Consider the following 18,526-nt stretch of genomic DNA (forward strand, 5'->3'; position numbering starts at 1 on the left):
TGATTCTGATTTCATAAAAGTCGGGAAACATCCGCACTTTACTCTTGCAGAACACACATTCTTCTGCAGCAGGAACAGTGTTATACAGAAACATGTCACGTGTTCACGTTATGCATCTTGTAACGGCCGTTAACACCCACACCAGTGTTCACTGTTACTGTATAATGCTCTTGAACAAATCACAGATTTGTCATTTTTAAGGTTTAATGAAAGACATAAATAAGATATGATTCCTGTTTTACAAATTAAATATTGTAATAATGATATTTTTAAATCTGACTTGCTTTTCAAATACAGTCCTACAAAGACCAATAAGTACAGAGTTGCAAAGCAGAAAATCAAGTCAGCATCCATAAGGTATCACTTCTTACAGCTACAAAACTCGTCTCAACCTGAAGGTTCACAACTTTTTTTGAAACGTTTTCTATACTTTAAATTCCTCAGATGAACTACAGTGCTAAAAACACAACTCATCACCTTCTCATGAAAGATTTCTGGGCTTAGATTTGTGGGTCCAACACCACTAAGTTTAGAAGTAAAATCTGTTATGGCACTGTGACAGCATCAGCATAAAAACTACACTTCCCACTCCTCAAGGATGATTAAGTCCGTGCTGTTCTTACAGAGGGGGAATACCAGCAGATTTGGGCTAGCAGACCTACAGGATGAGTCAAGCAGCAATACCACACATCACCTTGCCCTATGGCAACTTAAAGCAAGCCTGTGGGCACTGCTAGTTTCTGGAAGGGCATCTTGCACCTCAGTAAGCAACAGTGCAGTGACTGCAGTGGCAGGCTGTGGTTCAGCGTGCTTTACTGCTGCAGGTCCATCGGCCCATTCCAGATCCCACCATTGTGTCTCAATAAAGTTTATGCCAGTAGCTCTTTTCACATGGTCTGAAGCTGATAAACTCTGGACCCTTTTTTCAAAAGATAACCCTGATCATTTAGGGATCCAATGAAGCTTTCAAAATCTGATACCTGGGAAAAGAAAAGACAGACAAAAATAAGTATCAGATTGGAAGAACAACATTTTATCTGATGTACAGCGACATAAACAATTTGAAAGAACTTAGTGAAATAAAGTGAGCTGAGAATAGCTTAGTTTCCTTAGCAAACGCCTGACCTACTAGGAGGTGCATGCATTCAGTTGCAGCCTTTTGTGCTTTACTCACATGCTGTTTTTATTGTGGTGTTACATAGAACAAGTGTTCTCCACTTTAGACATGCAGAAAGTATGCAGAGTTCCATACGTATAAATCTAAGTTCCGAAACAGAAGTATCTACCACAGAAAAGTCCAATTTCTCCAACTTTCACCAATTTCCAAGTACTTGTTACAGGTATAGAACTTTGAATGGACAAAAAGTATTCTATCTATAAAGAGAAAATGCAAATTAATTGAATTAGCTATAGGTAACTGGTCGCTGAATGAATGAATGATCATGTGAGAAGACAGCTGGCAATAACACGTTCTGTCAGACAGGATTCACACCATATCCAGACCTCGGTACAGTCAAGGTTTGAACAAGTTTGGCGACTGAAGCCATCTCGCCCCAGCAGGCCAAAGTAGGTTAACCAGGTAACAGAAAACACAGCATCATTGCCCATAAAAGGTGCCATAAAGAGAAATTCATTATCCCTACTTTTCATTCATTACACTGAAATCCAGTTGGAAGGTTTAAATTGGCATTTAAAGCTTTTTATCATGAAGCAAAAAGTAGGATTAGCTATTGATAATATAGTAAGTACAGGATGCAAATCAATTACAGGATAAATCACATTTCACAGAATAGTAGGGGTTGGAAGGGACCTTTGGAGATCATCTAGTCCAACCCCCCAACGAAGCAGGTTCACGTAGAGCAGGTTGGACAGGAATGCATCCAGGCAGGTTTTTAATATCTCCAGAGAAGGAGACTCCACAACCTCTCTGGGCAGCCTGTTCCAGTGCTCTGTCACCCTCAAAATAAAGACGTTTTTCCTCATGTTGAGATGGAATGTCCTGTGTTCCAGTTTGTGCCTGTTGCCCCTTGTCCTGTCTCTGGCCACCACTGCAAAGAGTCTGGCCCCATCCTCTGGACACTTGCCTGATATCTTGCTCCTAGGGATGCACCGATCTTGAGCTTGGAGGAAGTGGTGCTTGAATATTAACCAGCTCTCTTGCACCCCCCCTCCTTCTAGAGCATTAGCCCATGGGATGCCTCCAAGTAGGTCTTTGAAGAGGCCAAAGTTAGCTCTTCCAAACTCCAGGGTTGTAATTCTACTTTTTGCCCTGCTTCTTCCATGCAGGACCCTGTACTCCACCATCTCATGGTCACTGCAGTCAAGGCTACCCCAACCTTCACATCCCCAACTAGTCCTTCCTTGTTTGTCAGCACAAGGTCCAGTGGCGCGCCTCTCCTTGTTGGTTCCTCCACCACCTGTGTCAAAAAGTTATCACGAATGCTCTGCAGAAACCTCCTGGACTGTGTGTGCCTGGCTGTGTTGCCTTTCCAGCAAATGTCAGGGTGGTTGAAGTCCCCCATGAGAACCAGGGCCTGTGATCGTGAGGCTATTTCCAGCTGTCTGTAGAAGGCCTCATCGACTTCCTCTTCCTGATCCAGTGGTCTGTAGTAAGCTCCCACAACAGTGTCTCCCATCTTAGCCTGCCCCTATTTGCCATCTTAGCCTGCCCCTGTTTGTGGCCATCTGTCCTACACGATGTTCCTATCAAATTACAGTATTAGGACGCTTGAAGCAGGATTGAAACTCAAAAGGCTTATTTGGGCCAGAGAAGGCCAAGCAGAAACGTCACTGCTCTGCTGAAACAGAACACAGACACCAGAGCCGTCTAAATTTGAGAATTAAAATAGGTGTGTCCCCTGGGGAGCCAGAGGAAGTAAAGTATACTGAAACCAGAATTGCCTTTTACGAAACAAAGCAGAGTTTTGATAAGGACCAGCTTCAGGAGCAGAACCAGCTCATATTAGTGCAAGGAGTGGTTACTGTCAGACAGCCAGTAAGATTAGTAAATCTTACAAACAAAGGTGACTTGGGAAGAGCGTTCAGCCTAAGAACAGCAAACGCTGCTTATTTCTGTTCATTGCAGAGAGGCACAACAGATGTGTCTTTTCCACTTTCCATTTGGCCACATATAGTTTTGGCTGGTCTTGCAGTTTGTTGTTGAAGAAATGCTTGATTTCCAAACTTACTTGTATTTGTAGCTCCTTTGCAATCTGTCGAAGCTGTTGCAAGTCAAAGAGGTTGTTGTAAGTTCTCTCTGCAATACTGTTAAGAGCAGAAACAAATCTTTTTGCTTGTGACCGATTGCTCATCCCAGACCCATGCTGTGAACGTTCAAAGTCCAGTTTTCCAAACTCATCTGAGTAGGTTCCCAGCATGCTAAAAAGAAATAAAAAAAAGATCAACAGGAGGTAAGAGCAAGAGTGCATGAATTTGCTTCCTCAAACATAACTGCTTGAGAAAGCTTTCAGAAGCCACATGGGAAACCATCCCCTAGTAAGAAAGCCACTATCAAGGGAACGTAGACCAAACACCTGTCCAAATCACTTTTAAACTTTAATTGTTCAACTGCAACAACAGAGAGTAATCACATGAGAGGAAAAAAACAAAACCCTTTGGCAGTGCCTCATGTCTAAGTTACTGTGCACAGAGATACATAATCGTGATGATGATACAACTCAAAGGGCTAAGCAATCGCATTCAACTTTGGGCTGCTGTCAGTTTTTGAAGAAGAGCTAACAAATCTGATTATTGGTATCATGGGCCTAAATTTGATAAAGTAATTTCTTCACTGTGTTTGCATATCTGTATTTGAAAAGAAAAAAAAGTTTTGAATGAATAGCACTGTGATATTATTTAAAGCAGGGTATATTACCTATATTTCATTATTTCTATTACATCCTCAGCATCTTCCTTGGTAGATTTCTCCCTTAATTCCAGCCTTGATCGTGCCTTAAAACAAGACAAAAAAACCCACAAAGGTATATTTAAGATATATTATTGCTGATGTGAGAAAAGGCTACCATCGCTCTACAACAAGCACAAATTTTAGCAGCAGAGATGGAACCTGAGCCTACAAAGGTTTAGAGAAAGATTCCTCAGGGTTTTTTGGATAGCTTTTTAATGTCATCTCCTGCATACTCGTATTATTAGACTGAAGCTTGGAGTTTATTTACTTTTTAATAGTGTATTCTTGGGAAGCAGCAGATCACAAATATTAAGGCATAGTGTTAGGGAAAATAGCAGCAGTTTAAATTCAAGACGGGCAGCAGCTTGTCTCTGCCTGCACCTACTTTTTCTCCTTTTGGGAGAATGTGATGGATTCTCTTTCCATCTCCTCAAGGGTGTTTTACTTTATAAGAGGCTTTAAGTAACAGTAGCTCTTAAGCATTTGCAAGTTTCTTGCATTCTCACTGTTTTGTTGTGTTTTTTTTTTAAACACGACAAAAAAGGATAGCGGTGAATAATCTGTCAAAAGTTATAGGATATCAGTAGTGGTTTAGGAATAATTTCTCTGCTTTCAATCTCTTAAGTAGTACAGCTTGCATTTACCTCCGTAAGTCGAATCAGTGACTCTAGTTGCCTCGTGGTGATTGGTGTGCTGTCTACTCCTTGGTTCTGTTTCCGGAGCTCAAGATAGAATTCCTGCAGAACCTGAGCAGCTTCTGGAGATAAATTTGGGTGAACATACTGCCGAGCATATCCAACGTACTTCCTCAGCAGCTGATGTGGAATGGCATCAAAGTTGTCTCCTGGTAAAACCTAACCCAATTACAAACAGCTTAGATTTCTGTCTGTTGGAACCCTATGCAATACAAATTTTATCATAAAATCTTCATCTTCTATAGGCTTTAGTGCTTCATATATGAACTGTGTACTTAAAAAGTCCATACACTCTGCTTAGACATGCAATTAAACACACTTGGCCATTTTAGAAAAAGCAGCTGAAGCTTCTCATTTGTAATGATAAGAAGCGCCAAATATGATTTAACTATATAAAAAATTCTTTCTTAAAAAGAGAAAATCCAGTTTCCCAATTGTTGCAAGATATATCTCTACAGAAGATTAAACCATCACTGCTGACGTCCTATTTCCAAAAGTGCATGTGTCTATCTCCAGTAGGGAATATTCCTCCCAAGACCTGGCATTTGACAATATCAGCCCTCAAACTGATCACTTAAGTTCAACAAGAAATATGCTTCCTCTCTTGTAATCCCCAAATCTGTCGTGAGCTGCAGATTCCCAAGGATTTGTTTACACACTGCTTTATTCGGATTCAATACTTCACAGCACATCGTGTTACATCAAATTATTATATCCAGTCTAGTTCTGTAGCTCTTTATTGAAATAAAACACAGCAAATTTGCTTTAGAACATCTCATGCAAAGTGTCTTATCACTACTGCAGTCAAAAAAAAGCCAGCTCAGCTAATAAATTCCCTTCTGCGTGGAGATGAAGAAGGCTTGGGACACATCTTTAGCAGCTCCAGCAGGGTGGATAACGTCAGCTACAACAGACAATTGTGAGAAATTGGTGGCTATAGCCTTAAACACCTCCTCTTTAATTCAGAGCCAATCATCATGGGAAGAATGGGAGTGGAAGACAGGACATCTGGCAGGTCAGGGCTGCCAGGTCCCAACGCAAGGAACACCGCAGGAAGGGGCATAGGAACAAACACAGGACAAGTCCTACCTTTAGTCTTTTAAGCAGCGGTTGATCTGAAACAATTTCAAGAACAGAGCAATCCTGCATGTTGGTACGAGCCACAACAGCGCTGCTGCATGCTGCCTTCTTTCCTGCTCGGATCGCCATCACGTGCTCAGACAGCAAGTGATCGTGATCTTCATTTGGGGTGTCCAGCAAAATGAAAACTAGATCAAATCTCGACAGTAAAGCACTCCCCATTCTAGAGTAAAGACAACAAAACCACACAGTGCTCATGAAGAAATGGAAAAGTTACAGCAACTCTGCTCCACTTCAAAGACACTTTAAAAATCCCGTCCCATTCATCCAGAATAAATTAGAACAGCAATTTCTCTCTCAAAACCCGCAAAAAATTATCACAGTAAGTTTGCATCCAAGCTCCAGGAAACTAGAAAGCAATTACATACGAACAAGACTGCCAGAAGCACCCACTCCTGAATGTAAACTATATAAGCAGCATTTCAGAAAGTGCTCACTTTAAGTTCTCAGACACTGTTTTGGCTTTGTTATAATGTCCTCCAACTGGGTTTGCTGCAGCAACAATAGATGTCCGAGCTGGCAAACTGCAAACAATGCCAGCCTTGGCAAGGCTGATGCTTTGCTGTTCCATGGCTTCCAACAAAGCCTGATGCTGGTTCCCCATCTTATCAAATTCATCTATTCCACAAATTCCTGGAAGCAATTAACACAGGACAAAGACTTATTAGAAAAAAAACATTAACTGATGGACAAGTGTCTACTACAAATCCAGTGCTACATCAGAAGTCCAACCTAGACTCCTAGGGGCTGCGGGACACATCGGACCAAGTCTCTGTTTCAGCAAGGTTTGTTTTAATTTCATGGTGCTGCAGCTGAACCATTATGAAGTTGGCCTGGCTTGAGGAAGCAGCGTCTCAATTACACATTAAGATAACAAAACAAGCTCTTTAAAAATAGAAATAGATGACAAATCTTACATGCCAGCTATTTTTCAAAAACAGTAAGAGTCCAGCAGCTGCCATTAAGTCAGAGATTTCTCAACAAGGAAATCCTAGTTCTTTGACATGTTAAGTAAGGCTGGTAAGTGAATTGCAGAACTCCAGTTTCATACACATCCTAAGCCCTAGGGAAGCAGGAACCACCTCCAGAGAAGTCACTGGAGAAGCTCAGAACTTCCCATGTTGTGGAAAGCCAGTATCATACTTCAAATTTACATTTTTAGTCCACAGTTGTGCAAGTACTGTAGTTAGTCTTAGACTCAGCAGCACACACACCTCTGCCTCCCCTACATGGTCATACAAAATCTGTAGCATTACACGTATTACCTTGATCTCCAAGCACTAAAGCACCAGCTTCCAAGGCAAAATCTCCAGAAGCCCCATCTCTAGACAGTGTAACAGTCAGGCCAGAGCTGGTGGAAGTATTACCACAAACATACACACCTCGAGGAGCAACGTTACACACTGCCTAGAAGAGAAATAAATATTTTTTCTCTCCCCCAAGGTGAAGCATTTCATAAGCCTTATTCTAGAGAAACAATTCAAAGTAACCCCAAATTTATTTCTTTCTACTTAATGTGGCCCAACAGTAAAGTTGCAACCCTAAGAGACGCACTTCTGCAAAACAGGAGGAATTCTTGGGGCACAGCCATGACTACTGCGTTATCAAAACTATTAGGACCTTAGGCACAGCACTTACATTTCAAAGTATGTTGAAATGCCTGGGGACACACTATCCACCATGGAACCACAGATATATAATTCCTGAATCTTCACACCCCCAAGGTCTATTTAGACTAATATCTTGTCCTAGTGCCCAACACAAGCTACTTCAGAGGAACATGCATAGTTCTCCCCACAGCAAGGGGTTAAAGGACAGTCCTAGTCTTCTCCATGACTCTAGTATCCAGAGAGCAGCTTACCTTTTGAAATATGAACTAGAAAAGCAAAGCGTGATAAGCTTGAACACAGATGTTACAGTTAAATTTGCCTAGAATACAGTTATAACTGGATTTTCCCAGTAAATCTCTGTAGTTACTGCTGCCTCTATTTTATTTAGAAGATAACACCCAAAGCATATTTGTTCAGTACCAGGTATGTGACAGGCACTGAGTATTGAATAAAAAACCCACCCATCCAACCAAAAAAACCCTGCCTCCTAAACAGTTTGGTTTATTTCTTGGGATTTTTTTTCCTGTGACAGTGATGACTGAGAGGAGTCTTGTCTCAGGGTCTGATCTGAGGAACAGATTGCTAGCTTCTCTTGAATGGCACTCTTATGTAGTAACAATGTGAAAAAACAAATCATCTACTCTATGGTAGACAGTCCCCATCCAGTGAAAAAAAAAAAAAATAGTAATTTGTTTGCCAAGATGCTTGCACATAAATCCATCACTTTGGTTAAATTATTGCAGGTCATATCCTAACATAACATGTTCACATTAGAAAGCCTGAGACTTTTTAAATGAGGTATGCAATGCTGCAGGTCTAGGTGAACTCTGTCCCTCTTTCACGTCACAGGAACCATGGAAAAAGACGTGGAATGTGAAAACCATTCCATCCAAGACAAAAAATTTCTATTGTTAACTGATTTTGTCAGTCATGCAGAAACGCCCACCAAGATTAAAACCCAAATGCAGCAGCAGGTCCCTTTCCCCCCGAAAGCCAAGGTCTGTGCTAGCAACATAGAAATACGGTAAGAGAATGGAAGTAAACATCACAGAAGGTGAGTGATATGGTGTTCAAAGCTGCATTAGTTCCAAGAGCGTACTTATTTTGACAATGGATCAGCTAAATGAAGATAGGAAAGAGTAAAACTCCACACTGGGGAAAAGGGTTGGTGAAAAAAAGCAGGACAGCAAGCCTATACTTGACAGCCCACAGACCTGACCAAGTATACCTGCTTTGGTAAGTGCTTTAACAGGCTGGATCCCTTCTGCAAGGCTCCCTGGAGAGGACAGCAGGAGACCCCTTTGGGTACTATCCTATATTTGAGGCATCCTACATGAAAAAAATAACTCCAGCCAGGCTCAAGCAACCCTTTGGTCTTAGCACAGCTATCCTACCATGTTTACAGCAAGTCAAGTTAGCAAAGAGTTTGAGAAAAATACAATCAGACAACAGAAATAAATCAACTCATACTTGCAACATTTGACTTTTTCCTAATCCTGGATCTCCAACAACCAGAACATGTGGATCTCCTCGCACCGGGATTCTGTTCTTGTCATCTACAAACTTCTGACATCCTCCAAATAACGCCAGGGCCAAACCTGCCTTTACAATCTGTAGTGAGACATACCAACACTAGTAAGTATTTGACCATGGTGACCAATACTGACAGCTCCCTAGAACTGGCTGTAATAACCCTTTCCTTCTGGATGGCTGAACTTAAGGTTACGTGACACACAGTGACCTGTAAATAGAGTTCCTGCCCCTTCCACTCACCCCAGAGATGCGTTATAAATCCTTCAGGAGTTTCTTGTGACATAAACAATTCAAACTGAAGCAACAAGCAGAACTGTTAAATTACTTACCTCATGGCCGTAGATTGCAGGACAAAGAGAGCTGAAAAACAAAGAACATAACATAAGGGGAATATAAATATTGTATTACTATTAAATAATTGCTTGTTCTGTCTTCCTTGTCACAGAATACTTAAATATATAAAAATACTTACATATATAAATCTTTTGTTTAGTTGTTGCTGAATTTACAACAGAATCAGTTTAAATGTAAAAGCGTCACATTTCTTGAAATTTGCAGATAACCAGATGTGCTTCAAACAGTAAGAAAAGCCTTACCCTTGAGTTTGCACAAACACAGAGGAGAACCAGTTTCCCAGTGGTTTCTGCACCTGTTCTTATCTTTATCAAGTAACTACCTGCAACCCTCCTTTTAAAGGTGCTAGTTTTGTGGGTTTTGACTCCACTGGGAGGACCCCAGGGACACCCCAGCTAGAAGAGTACTTCTCAGTCTGAACTGAGGGTCTTTCACACCCTCTGCTCAGTTCTTGCACCTCTTTGCTGTAGGAAAAGTAGAACAGAGAACAAAATAGTGCTTGCAAGTTGAATTTGCTCAGTGGGGAACAACAATAATTAATTGCCCTTTTTACCCATGGCTTTCTGTCTCAGGGTTGAACTGAAACACTCCTAACTTCCTTGTATCCTTCAATCCCTCCCAGAGTACTGACATCCCCACTGCAATACTTTCACTTCCCTCTGAGCCCACTGGCCACTAAAGTTTGTTAAATCTCTGTGGTGTCTGTTGCACAAGCCTTACACATTTCATAGCTTTAAGATTAGCTGTCTGATGTTGGTCACGCCAATTCAGAAATCTAATCCTAGACCTAGTCTAGGTCTGACATAACTTACTTCACAATGAGCCTGAACAGATTTTCCTCAGCTTGAATTTCTTGAACAGCATAGAGGTCTTTAAGTGAAAACTCCATGAACGATCTTTGAAAAGTCTCATCATCAAAATTCTTTGGGTTTTGTCCTTTACTGTTGCTGACAGAATTTGCCTCAATGTACAACAAGAACACACACTTGTCGTTCTTGTTTTTAGAAGCTCCTGTTAGAAAAATTGAGAAAAGATGAAGGAGTATTTTTTATATCATTAAGTACTGATGTTATTTACAAATGGCATAGGGTAATTAAGAAATAGTAAGTAGTCATATGCAAAATGTTCATATTCAGGTAATTGAGCATCTGTATTTTCAAAAATTGATACCAAGTTTGTAAGTGTCTAGTTGCATTCGTTCTTGAAGTTCCATCCATTTAGATACGCAATAAAATATTTTGCTGGATTAGGAGAGAGCATTTTCTCCCAGAATAAATGAAGTTTTCCAGGAATTTTAAATTATTACATTATATAAGTTGAATATAAAAGTGTTTCTGCTCAGTACTTACAGGAAAATAAAATCCATAGTGCAGAAGAATTAAACATGTAGCTTAATAATTCATAATTTCCTATATCCTCCAATGATTACTGAGCAGAGAATGTGATCTCACAGTAAATCAGTACTGCAGTTCTCTGCAATATATTCTATTACAGCCTGACTTTGGGAGGAAAAAAAGAAAAAAAAAAAAAAAAAAAAAAAAAAGAGTCTCTCAGAAAGACTTTAGGAAATAAGGATGTCCCCCTTACATGAGTGGTGCAGAGAAGGCTTTCCTCTCAGCCGACATACTGAAACATCAGACATCAGGCTGGCACTGCAGATTCGGGACCACAGGTCAGTGGGTTGCCAAAGCCCCTCTGTATCAGCAGACATTAGAGACAGTGCTCCTCTGGGACAGCACTGCTTTGGGCTTTTCCAAAATAACTCCTCCTTATAAAACTTTGGGAACTTTTAAAGCAATATACACTCAATGTATTTACAACTTTGAGAGCGCAAATTGAGGGGAGTGGCTGTTGTTCTTGTGCAGTCACTAGGTGTAGAGAACCAATACCAGATGCAATTTTGTCTCAACATTGCCACCATTTTCCAGAAGGACCATCTTCTTCTCGGTTTTGGAAGTGGATGACTCTGTGCGCCTGCACAGGGACTAAAGGCGCAAAAAGAGCAGGAAGAGGCTTGTAAAGGACCAGCACTTCCGGTCGATTGCAAGCCATATATAAGGCTTTTGGTGGGCTTCTCAGTTTTTTGTTCTCCTCGCCTCCCTGCTGTGCGCATCTCCGTACCCCAGACTCAGCTGAAAACCGTTGGAGTCAGGGTGGCAGTAGCGAACTTTCTCCCTCTTTCTTTGTTCCTTTCCTTTCCTTTCCTTTCCTTTCCTTTCCTTTCCTTTCCTTTCCTTTCCTTTCCTTTCCTTTCCTTTCCTTTCCTTTCCTTTCCTTTCCTTTCCTTTCCTTTCCTTTCCTTTCCTTTTCCTTTCCTTTCCTTTCCTTTCCTTTCCTTTCCTTTCCTTTCCTTTCCTTTCCTTTCCTTTCCTTTCCTTTCCTTTCCTTTCCTTTCCTTTCCTTTCCTTTCCTTTCCTTTCCTTTCCTTTCCTTTCCTTTCCTTTCCTTTCCTTTCCCTTCTCTTCCCTTCCCCTCCCTTTTTACCATTCTTTCTTGGTTTTGTTAAGAAAACTAAGTAAAAGGTTGTATGACATTTGACTGACTTCAGTGTCTTAATCTCGTCCTTGGGATGATAATGAAACCTCCCCGACACTGGATCGGGACACTAGGAAAAGGTGTTCTCAGATGATGTATTTTACCTTCCTCAGCGCTTGACACCTTAACTATTCCTGTAATTGTGACTATATCTCCTGGGACACAGCTGTCCACAAGATCTTGAACCAGTTCACATTCGATTGTGCGAGGGATTCGGCCTGCTTCTCGCTGATCATCCAACATGAGCTCCTGCACCCTGCAAAACACGAGGTGAGCGTACACTCCACGCATAACATTGCCTATTCAATTATGGCATACAAGATCTGCAGCTGTGTGCTTCCAACCAAACCTTTCCAAATTGAAAAGGGAGACAGCAGAAATGCCCCAATAAGTCCTAGAAACAGCAATGCTGAATCTGGAGAAACAGACTTTGTCAGTTCAGACTTTATTAAATACATTTTATACATTATGCATAAAACCCTGAAAGGCAATAACTATGAAGTCCAGACATAATATCACTTCAAACTAAGATTTTTAACCCAAAAATTTACTTTCAATTCATTCAAGTCAGCTGTCACTGCTGACCAATGTCATTTAATTGGGCTTTTCTAGCTGACCTACAGCGTATTAAAGGGAATATTAAGTAATAGATGCAATTAGAAATGACCAGGAAAAGCTGCAAAGAGCACAAACTGAACATTTCTCAAAGAACTCAGTCATGGTAGGGGGAATTTCCAAGAAGCTATTATATTGGGTAGGTCCAATATACAAAGTATACTTGTGCAAAAGAATAAGATTATTAAAGTTACACAGTATAACATGGAACAAGCCATCCTGTTGCTTTTTGACTACCCTGTTGCATTACATTTTTATGTAGAATGGAAGACGTGCTTACTTAACAGACTGCCAGTCCACTGTAGTGGTCAAAGGAGAGCTTCTGTCAGCTGTGAAGGACCGGCCACGGCACTCAGGAACAAGGCACTGTAACAACAGTAATTCCAATTCATTCGCAACCTTTTTGAAATTTGGAATTGCCTTATTTGTTTTTTAAAAAAAAAAGAAAGCAAAGCAATGTGATTCGTTAACACCATTTCAGGGAAAAAGCTAGTTAAATGAAGACTACAAATTAGCACATACATAATTAATGAAGAGCTATCAAGTGCAGACACCTGAACCCTGACTCACAGTTGTTAGAGCAAATGCAGCTGAATTGCGTGATCCCCTTGGTGAACTGGTTTGTGGGTTTGGGTGTTGTGGGACAGGGAAGGGGATGTGGTGGGTGTTTTTTTGTGGGGGTTTTGTTTATTTGTTTGTTGGGTGTTGGTGAGGTTTTTTTGGTTGTTTTTTTTGCACATCGGGTAACAAAATAACTGGGCACTTTCCTATGTCTAATGACTTTTTAAATCAAGATAAAAAACTCTGTAATTAAAATAGAATGTTCTAAACAAAACCCAGGAAACCCCTAATCTAAGCACAGAAAACCACTGCAGCGAGGTAGAGGTGGCTTTTTAAATGTAACTGGTGAAAGGGAAATGAAGAGATATTTTTCCCCCTCTAGATTTGAGCAAGTTTCTACACACTGCTTTTGTTTCAGCAGGATACAATTTTTTCAAATAACAAGGGTATGCAATAATACAAAGGTAAATTTAATTTTTTTCCTAACACATCAGTTGTTTAACCTACCTTTAAAGGTTCATTTTTTTTTCTTTAATACCAGTAGTGCTGCTTTTTGTCAAATCACTACAGATAAGGAAAAAGTATGAAGTTAAATGGCATATACTTACCTTAGTTGGAAGAGTATACTTTCCATCAGGTAGAGGCACACTCTGAACATCTCCGCATGTGCCACATACAAAAGCGAGCTTAATGCAGAGAGGCTTAATGTTACTGACGCGCACAACAGTACCACGCAAGGCAATATATTTTCCATAGCAGTTGGCCCGAACATTTTTCAGCTGCGTTAGTGGATCATAGTTGTACACCCTACAAAAAAGTTAAGCGTTAACATTTTGAAAGCTTAACATACTTAAACACAGAACAAACAAAAAAACCTAAAACCCCACCTAGCCCAAACAAACAAAAAAATCCCACAGCCAACAACAACAAGGTTTACACACTAATTATTAACAGTAATCCAGAACAATTAGAAATATTTTGTCTGTGGACCCACAGCATAGTCTTTGGTTCCCATTCTAGAAAGCAGCATAACATTTGAGATTCCCCAAGTGTATATACCTCAAGAGCTGTACTGTTTGTTTATATAGTGATACCTCTCTCCTGAAAACAACGACTAGTGATACAACAGAAATTACTTTATAGTCACCTATAACCATCTTTCTGAACTGTTTCAGATTAAGACCAGAGTTTAGATTTGCAACAGAAAAGGATTAAAGATCTATTACGCTGATGCTCCGAAAGGAAAAGTGAGGTTTTGTGTTTCAAAGACATAAGAACCGGTCATCAGGTACAACATACTGCACCTTGTTAAGGACAACAAAGAATACCTAGTCCAATAATTAAGCATAACAAACTTTAAACAGAAACATTTATTGTGGGATGAACCTCATGAGACTGTGTAGTCTAACCCTCCTGCTCCAGCAGGGTCAGCTTGAGCAGGTCGCCCAGGTATATGTCTAGTTGAGTTTTGAGGATGTTCATGGATGGAGACCACACAACTTCTCTCACAGTAAAATTGTGTTTCCTTGTGTTCAGGTGGAATTTTAAGTGTTTTAATTTGTAACCACTGTCCCTTGTCCTGTCACTGGGCACCAATGAGAAGAGTCTGGCTCCTGAAATCCAGGGTTTACCCTGGTCCCTCCGCTTAGAACCCTGAACACCACCATCTCATTGTTCAACCCTGCCTATGCTGCAGAACCATACTAGGAGCATGATATTTTATTGACTTATTTGACTTTATTGACTTACTTTCCTCTACAGAATAATGGTCCATAACTGCCTCTAAGAATATGAGAGCTTGCATACGCCTTTTCTGGCTACGGGTTTTTCTTAAACACATTCTACTATGTAATTAAAAGAGTGCAGTTTTATAATAACGCAAAACTTAAAAATACATCATAGTGTGACAAACCCCCAAATTAAATCCACCTGCCATGCCCAAATATGCTACTTTCCCATACCAGACCAGCAACAGCAGGAAAAAAAAAAAAAAAAAAACAAAACAACAAACCAAACTCAAACAGGGCTTATACTCCCAGTTCCCCTCAGACTCCTGAAGTCTGAGATGCTGTTACTTCTGACAAAGAAAAAATAATTGTGCTAAGGGCTTGTTTCATTAAGAACTCAAAGAAAGTCACATTTTTAAAATAATAATAATAATGATGATTCTTCTAAGTACGTGCTTGTTCAGAATTAGTATAACCCTACCTTGTTCATTTCAAATTAGTTTCATTAATTAGAATTAATATTCTTGAGACTTTCATACCAGTAATCAGTTAATAAATGTAAATCAACTTCTATATGAAGACAAGCCTCTTGCTAACAAAAGGCTAGATCATAATGCCTTCCCAACTTCTCCAGTAAACAGAAGATTCAATACATTTCTCTATTTTAAATTAAAACATGTTCCACAGATACTTATGTTACTTTTCTATTTATAAGCTTTTCTTCAGCTTATACACAGTTTTCAGGTTGCTTTTTTCTTCACCATGACAGTCTAGACTTCGTCATGGTGAAGAATAAAAAGCAAAATGTAGACTGTTCTTCTGGAAATTGCTTCAGAGCCAAATCTCTCAATAAAATAAGTAAGCCTTCAACACCATGCACAGACACTAACAACCATTAGACAACATTAGGCAAATAAATCCTGAAACCCAAATAAATCTGAAAAATGAACAAATACTCAACACCCATTACCTAGCATGAATGAGAGGCACATTTATGATAGCTTCTCCATCAAGCGGTAATCCTTCCTGCACCTGCAGTTCTGCAGCATGCCTTTCAAGGTCCTTTGTTAGCACCTAGACAGAACGGAAAGGCAGACACAAATGTAGTATCCATGCAACATGGATTCAATTTGCTATTAAATTTGATTACTATCCCTTACGATCAGACCCACTGCTGGAATCTTAAGAGCCTTCCACTGCCTAGTGACCTATGTTAAACCGCGTTTTTCTGCTTCTGAACAGTTTTAAACTTCATTTTAAAGGTCATTTAAATAAATGTGTTCATTTTAAATTACCTTTAAAATGAACACATTCATTGTGGTTGCTTCTTTAATTAAAGAAAAAAAACAACCCACATACAATAATCTTCATTGCTGATTGATGTGTGGTATTTGACTAAAGCACAACCATCTGAGAACTTGCCTGTCAACAAGCCATGAATTGCTACTTAGAGACATTGAACAGAGCCAGGAATTCTTGACTCAGCTCACCGTTCACCCACCAGCTGCATGAGGTGTGACACAGCACATGTAACTCATGGTACATTAATAAAACGGGAATTAGAACTCCCTGCTAAATAAGCATTTGAACGACATTTAGTTTTGATCAACTACTTTGATGACGAATACGCAAAATGTACCAAGACCACAAAGCATTTTCAAAGCAGGATTTTGTAGGCCATACAGAAATGGTGGAGAAATGGAAGAGTTTGAGTTTTGAATAAATAGTAAATTTCTTTAAGACAGAAAAACAGAGATTTGGGGTTTATAAGATAATTACCTGCAAGTCACACTGATTCTTTGTGAAGGTTGTGCTTCTATGCATTAGAACATCATATTTACCTGATGAATTGCCAGACCCATACACTGCAGTATTTTCTGAGGCATATCCCTTAATTCAGTAGATACATTTGGTATTGATTTAGTCAGTTCTTTGTCTTGTATTAGTTCCTTATAATCCACAAGAATACTTCCTTTTCTTTCTATTTCATCCTGTGAAACATTTTAAGTTAACAAATACACTTAAAATTATAAACACAACACATTCAAATCACATCATGAATATTTCATATCTATGGCAGAGTTATTTTTGATGGAGAAACATAAAATCTGGAATGTTATTATATCAACAATAGGTGGTGGTGGGGGGAAGTGTTTTGTTTTGCTTTTACCTTATCATAAAGCTCAATGCGTTGCACGAAAAACTTTTCAAAGGCTTGAGTCTTCTGGACAAAAGGAGACTTGTCAGCATAAGCTAATTAGAAACACTTTGCATTAGTAATTGACGTAAATAATTAATACCATCTCACAAAGTAACACAAGCAGGCAACTTCTCTTCCCTTATTTTTCTGCATTGCAAAACTGAGGAAGATGATAGATCTCTACAGTATCCCAGTAATGTTCTATTATACAACCTGTTACAAACCAGAACTTTGTCTAAGATGACATAAGATAAGCACATAGGGTCAAGGAAAGTAGAGCAGAGGTATGTATATTCCAGTCTTTGATAGACTGAAAGTTTTATGTGGCTAATCAAACAGGTCTAAGAAAGATCACATTTTACACTACTCAAGATTCCTTTCCAAGGTTTGGAGCCCACAGAGATTACAGTGTGCCACAAGACCGAAATCTCTATTGTATTAACTTTTTTATATAACAAATAGGAATTTCAGTTGCTTTATGTTGAACTTATTCCCTCTACTTATAACCAGTTTGAGAAAAAAATGAAATAAAATACTTGCTACATATAATTTTGATCTAAAAATACCTTCAGAGAAATAAAGTTTCCAGCCCTTATAGGGAATAAACTGGTCCAGCGTTGATTGAACTAGTCGAGATTTTACTGAAAAAAAAAGATTAAAATGGGAATTAAAACAATGTGAATACTAAAACTTTCCAAGTTTTATTCTCAGCGATTCTTTTGACCACTGGTGATGTCAAAAGAAGATGGTCAAAAAAGTTACTTAAGCGCTTTGTATAAAATGGTAATAGAACTTTAATTGAACTTTAGCTGAACTCCTGAAAGTAAAACTTAATTGGGTCTTTTGAACCTGGACTAGATGTAGAAACAATTAACCAAAACTTGGATCAAAGAAATTGAATTGTTGAGAGATTACCATCTTGAAAGCTTACTGCAGGCAAAGAAGGCCCACAGAAGGGAGTAGTGATCAGAAGGGTCTCTGATCTGAGTGGAGGATGAGAAGACATATTGTCTTTGGAATGGAGTCGAGATAAGAGTGTGTACGAGAGGACACTTAAAAGAGCATAATACTAAAATGAACTTGTAAATAATGAGCACACTAATTAAGGAGATCTCCCAGAATGTTAACTTGAACATGTACGTATGATGAGGGATGGTAAAGGAACTCTAGCTCACCAATCAGAGGTATCTTATCACTATAAATATTGAACTGCCACAAAAATGTGGTGTGCCTGTTGCTGTTAAATGCCCAGCACCCGATTCTGCAGAACTGAAATAAAGACAAATATCTTGACTCAGTGTGTCGATTGGTTTTTTTGCACACCAGCTGAAGAACCCTTATTTAGGGCCAACACTGGGAGGTGAACAGATGTATTTGCCTAGTCAGTCAAAAGAAAAGCATTTAAGCTTCATAAAACAGGGACTGGCTCACCAGGTTCGGGCATTCTTCTCCACTCTCCCTTCTGTCCTCTGCCTCGCCATCCACCTCGCCATCTGCCTCGCCACCCATGAGGGCCTCTTCCCTGAGCACACCCCCTGCCGCCCCTCAGATCCCTGCTCATCCTGCTCTGCAGGCCTCGCTTTGGCGACGCGTCGGCAAACTGAGCTAAAAACCCAGAAATTTTACCAGAAGATATTTTAAATTAAATT

General features: G+C 39.7%; 1 protein-coding gene across 1 annotated transcript; it reads right to left on the bottom strand.

Annotated features, from left to right (window-relative positions):
• Positions 1 to 887: 887 nt before the first annotated feature.
• Positions 888 to 18,438, bottom strand: MCM8 (minichromosome maintenance 8 homologous recombination repair factor; the record flags this gene model as incomplete). The annotated part of the gene is made up of 18 exons (XM_082480514.1): positions 888 to 980; positions 3,189 to 3,378; positions 3,875 to 3,951; positions 4,552 to 4,761; positions 5,692 to 5,905; positions 6,180 to 6,375; positions 7,008 to 7,149; positions 8,823 to 8,963; positions 9,215 to 9,245; positions 10,052 to 10,250; positions 11,879 to 12,030; positions 12,670 to 12,755; positions 13,559 to 13,757; positions 15,648 to 15,751; positions 16,519 to 16,668; positions 16,848 to 16,930; positions 17,444 to 17,518; positions 18,309 to 18,438. The coding sequence occupies 18 exons, from the start codon at positions 18,436 to 18,438 to the stop codon at positions 888 to 890; spliced, it is 2,472 nt and encodes an 823-aa protein (XP_082336640.1).
• Positions 18,439 to 18,526: the final 88 nt, after the last annotated feature.

This window comes from Vanellus vanellus (assembly GCF_965231255.1).
Source record: "Vanellus vanellus genome assembly, chromosome: 3".
In the NCBI taxonomy this organism is placed as follows: Eukaryota; Metazoa; Chordata; class Aves; order Charadriiformes; family Charadriidae; genus Vanellus; species Vanellus vanellus.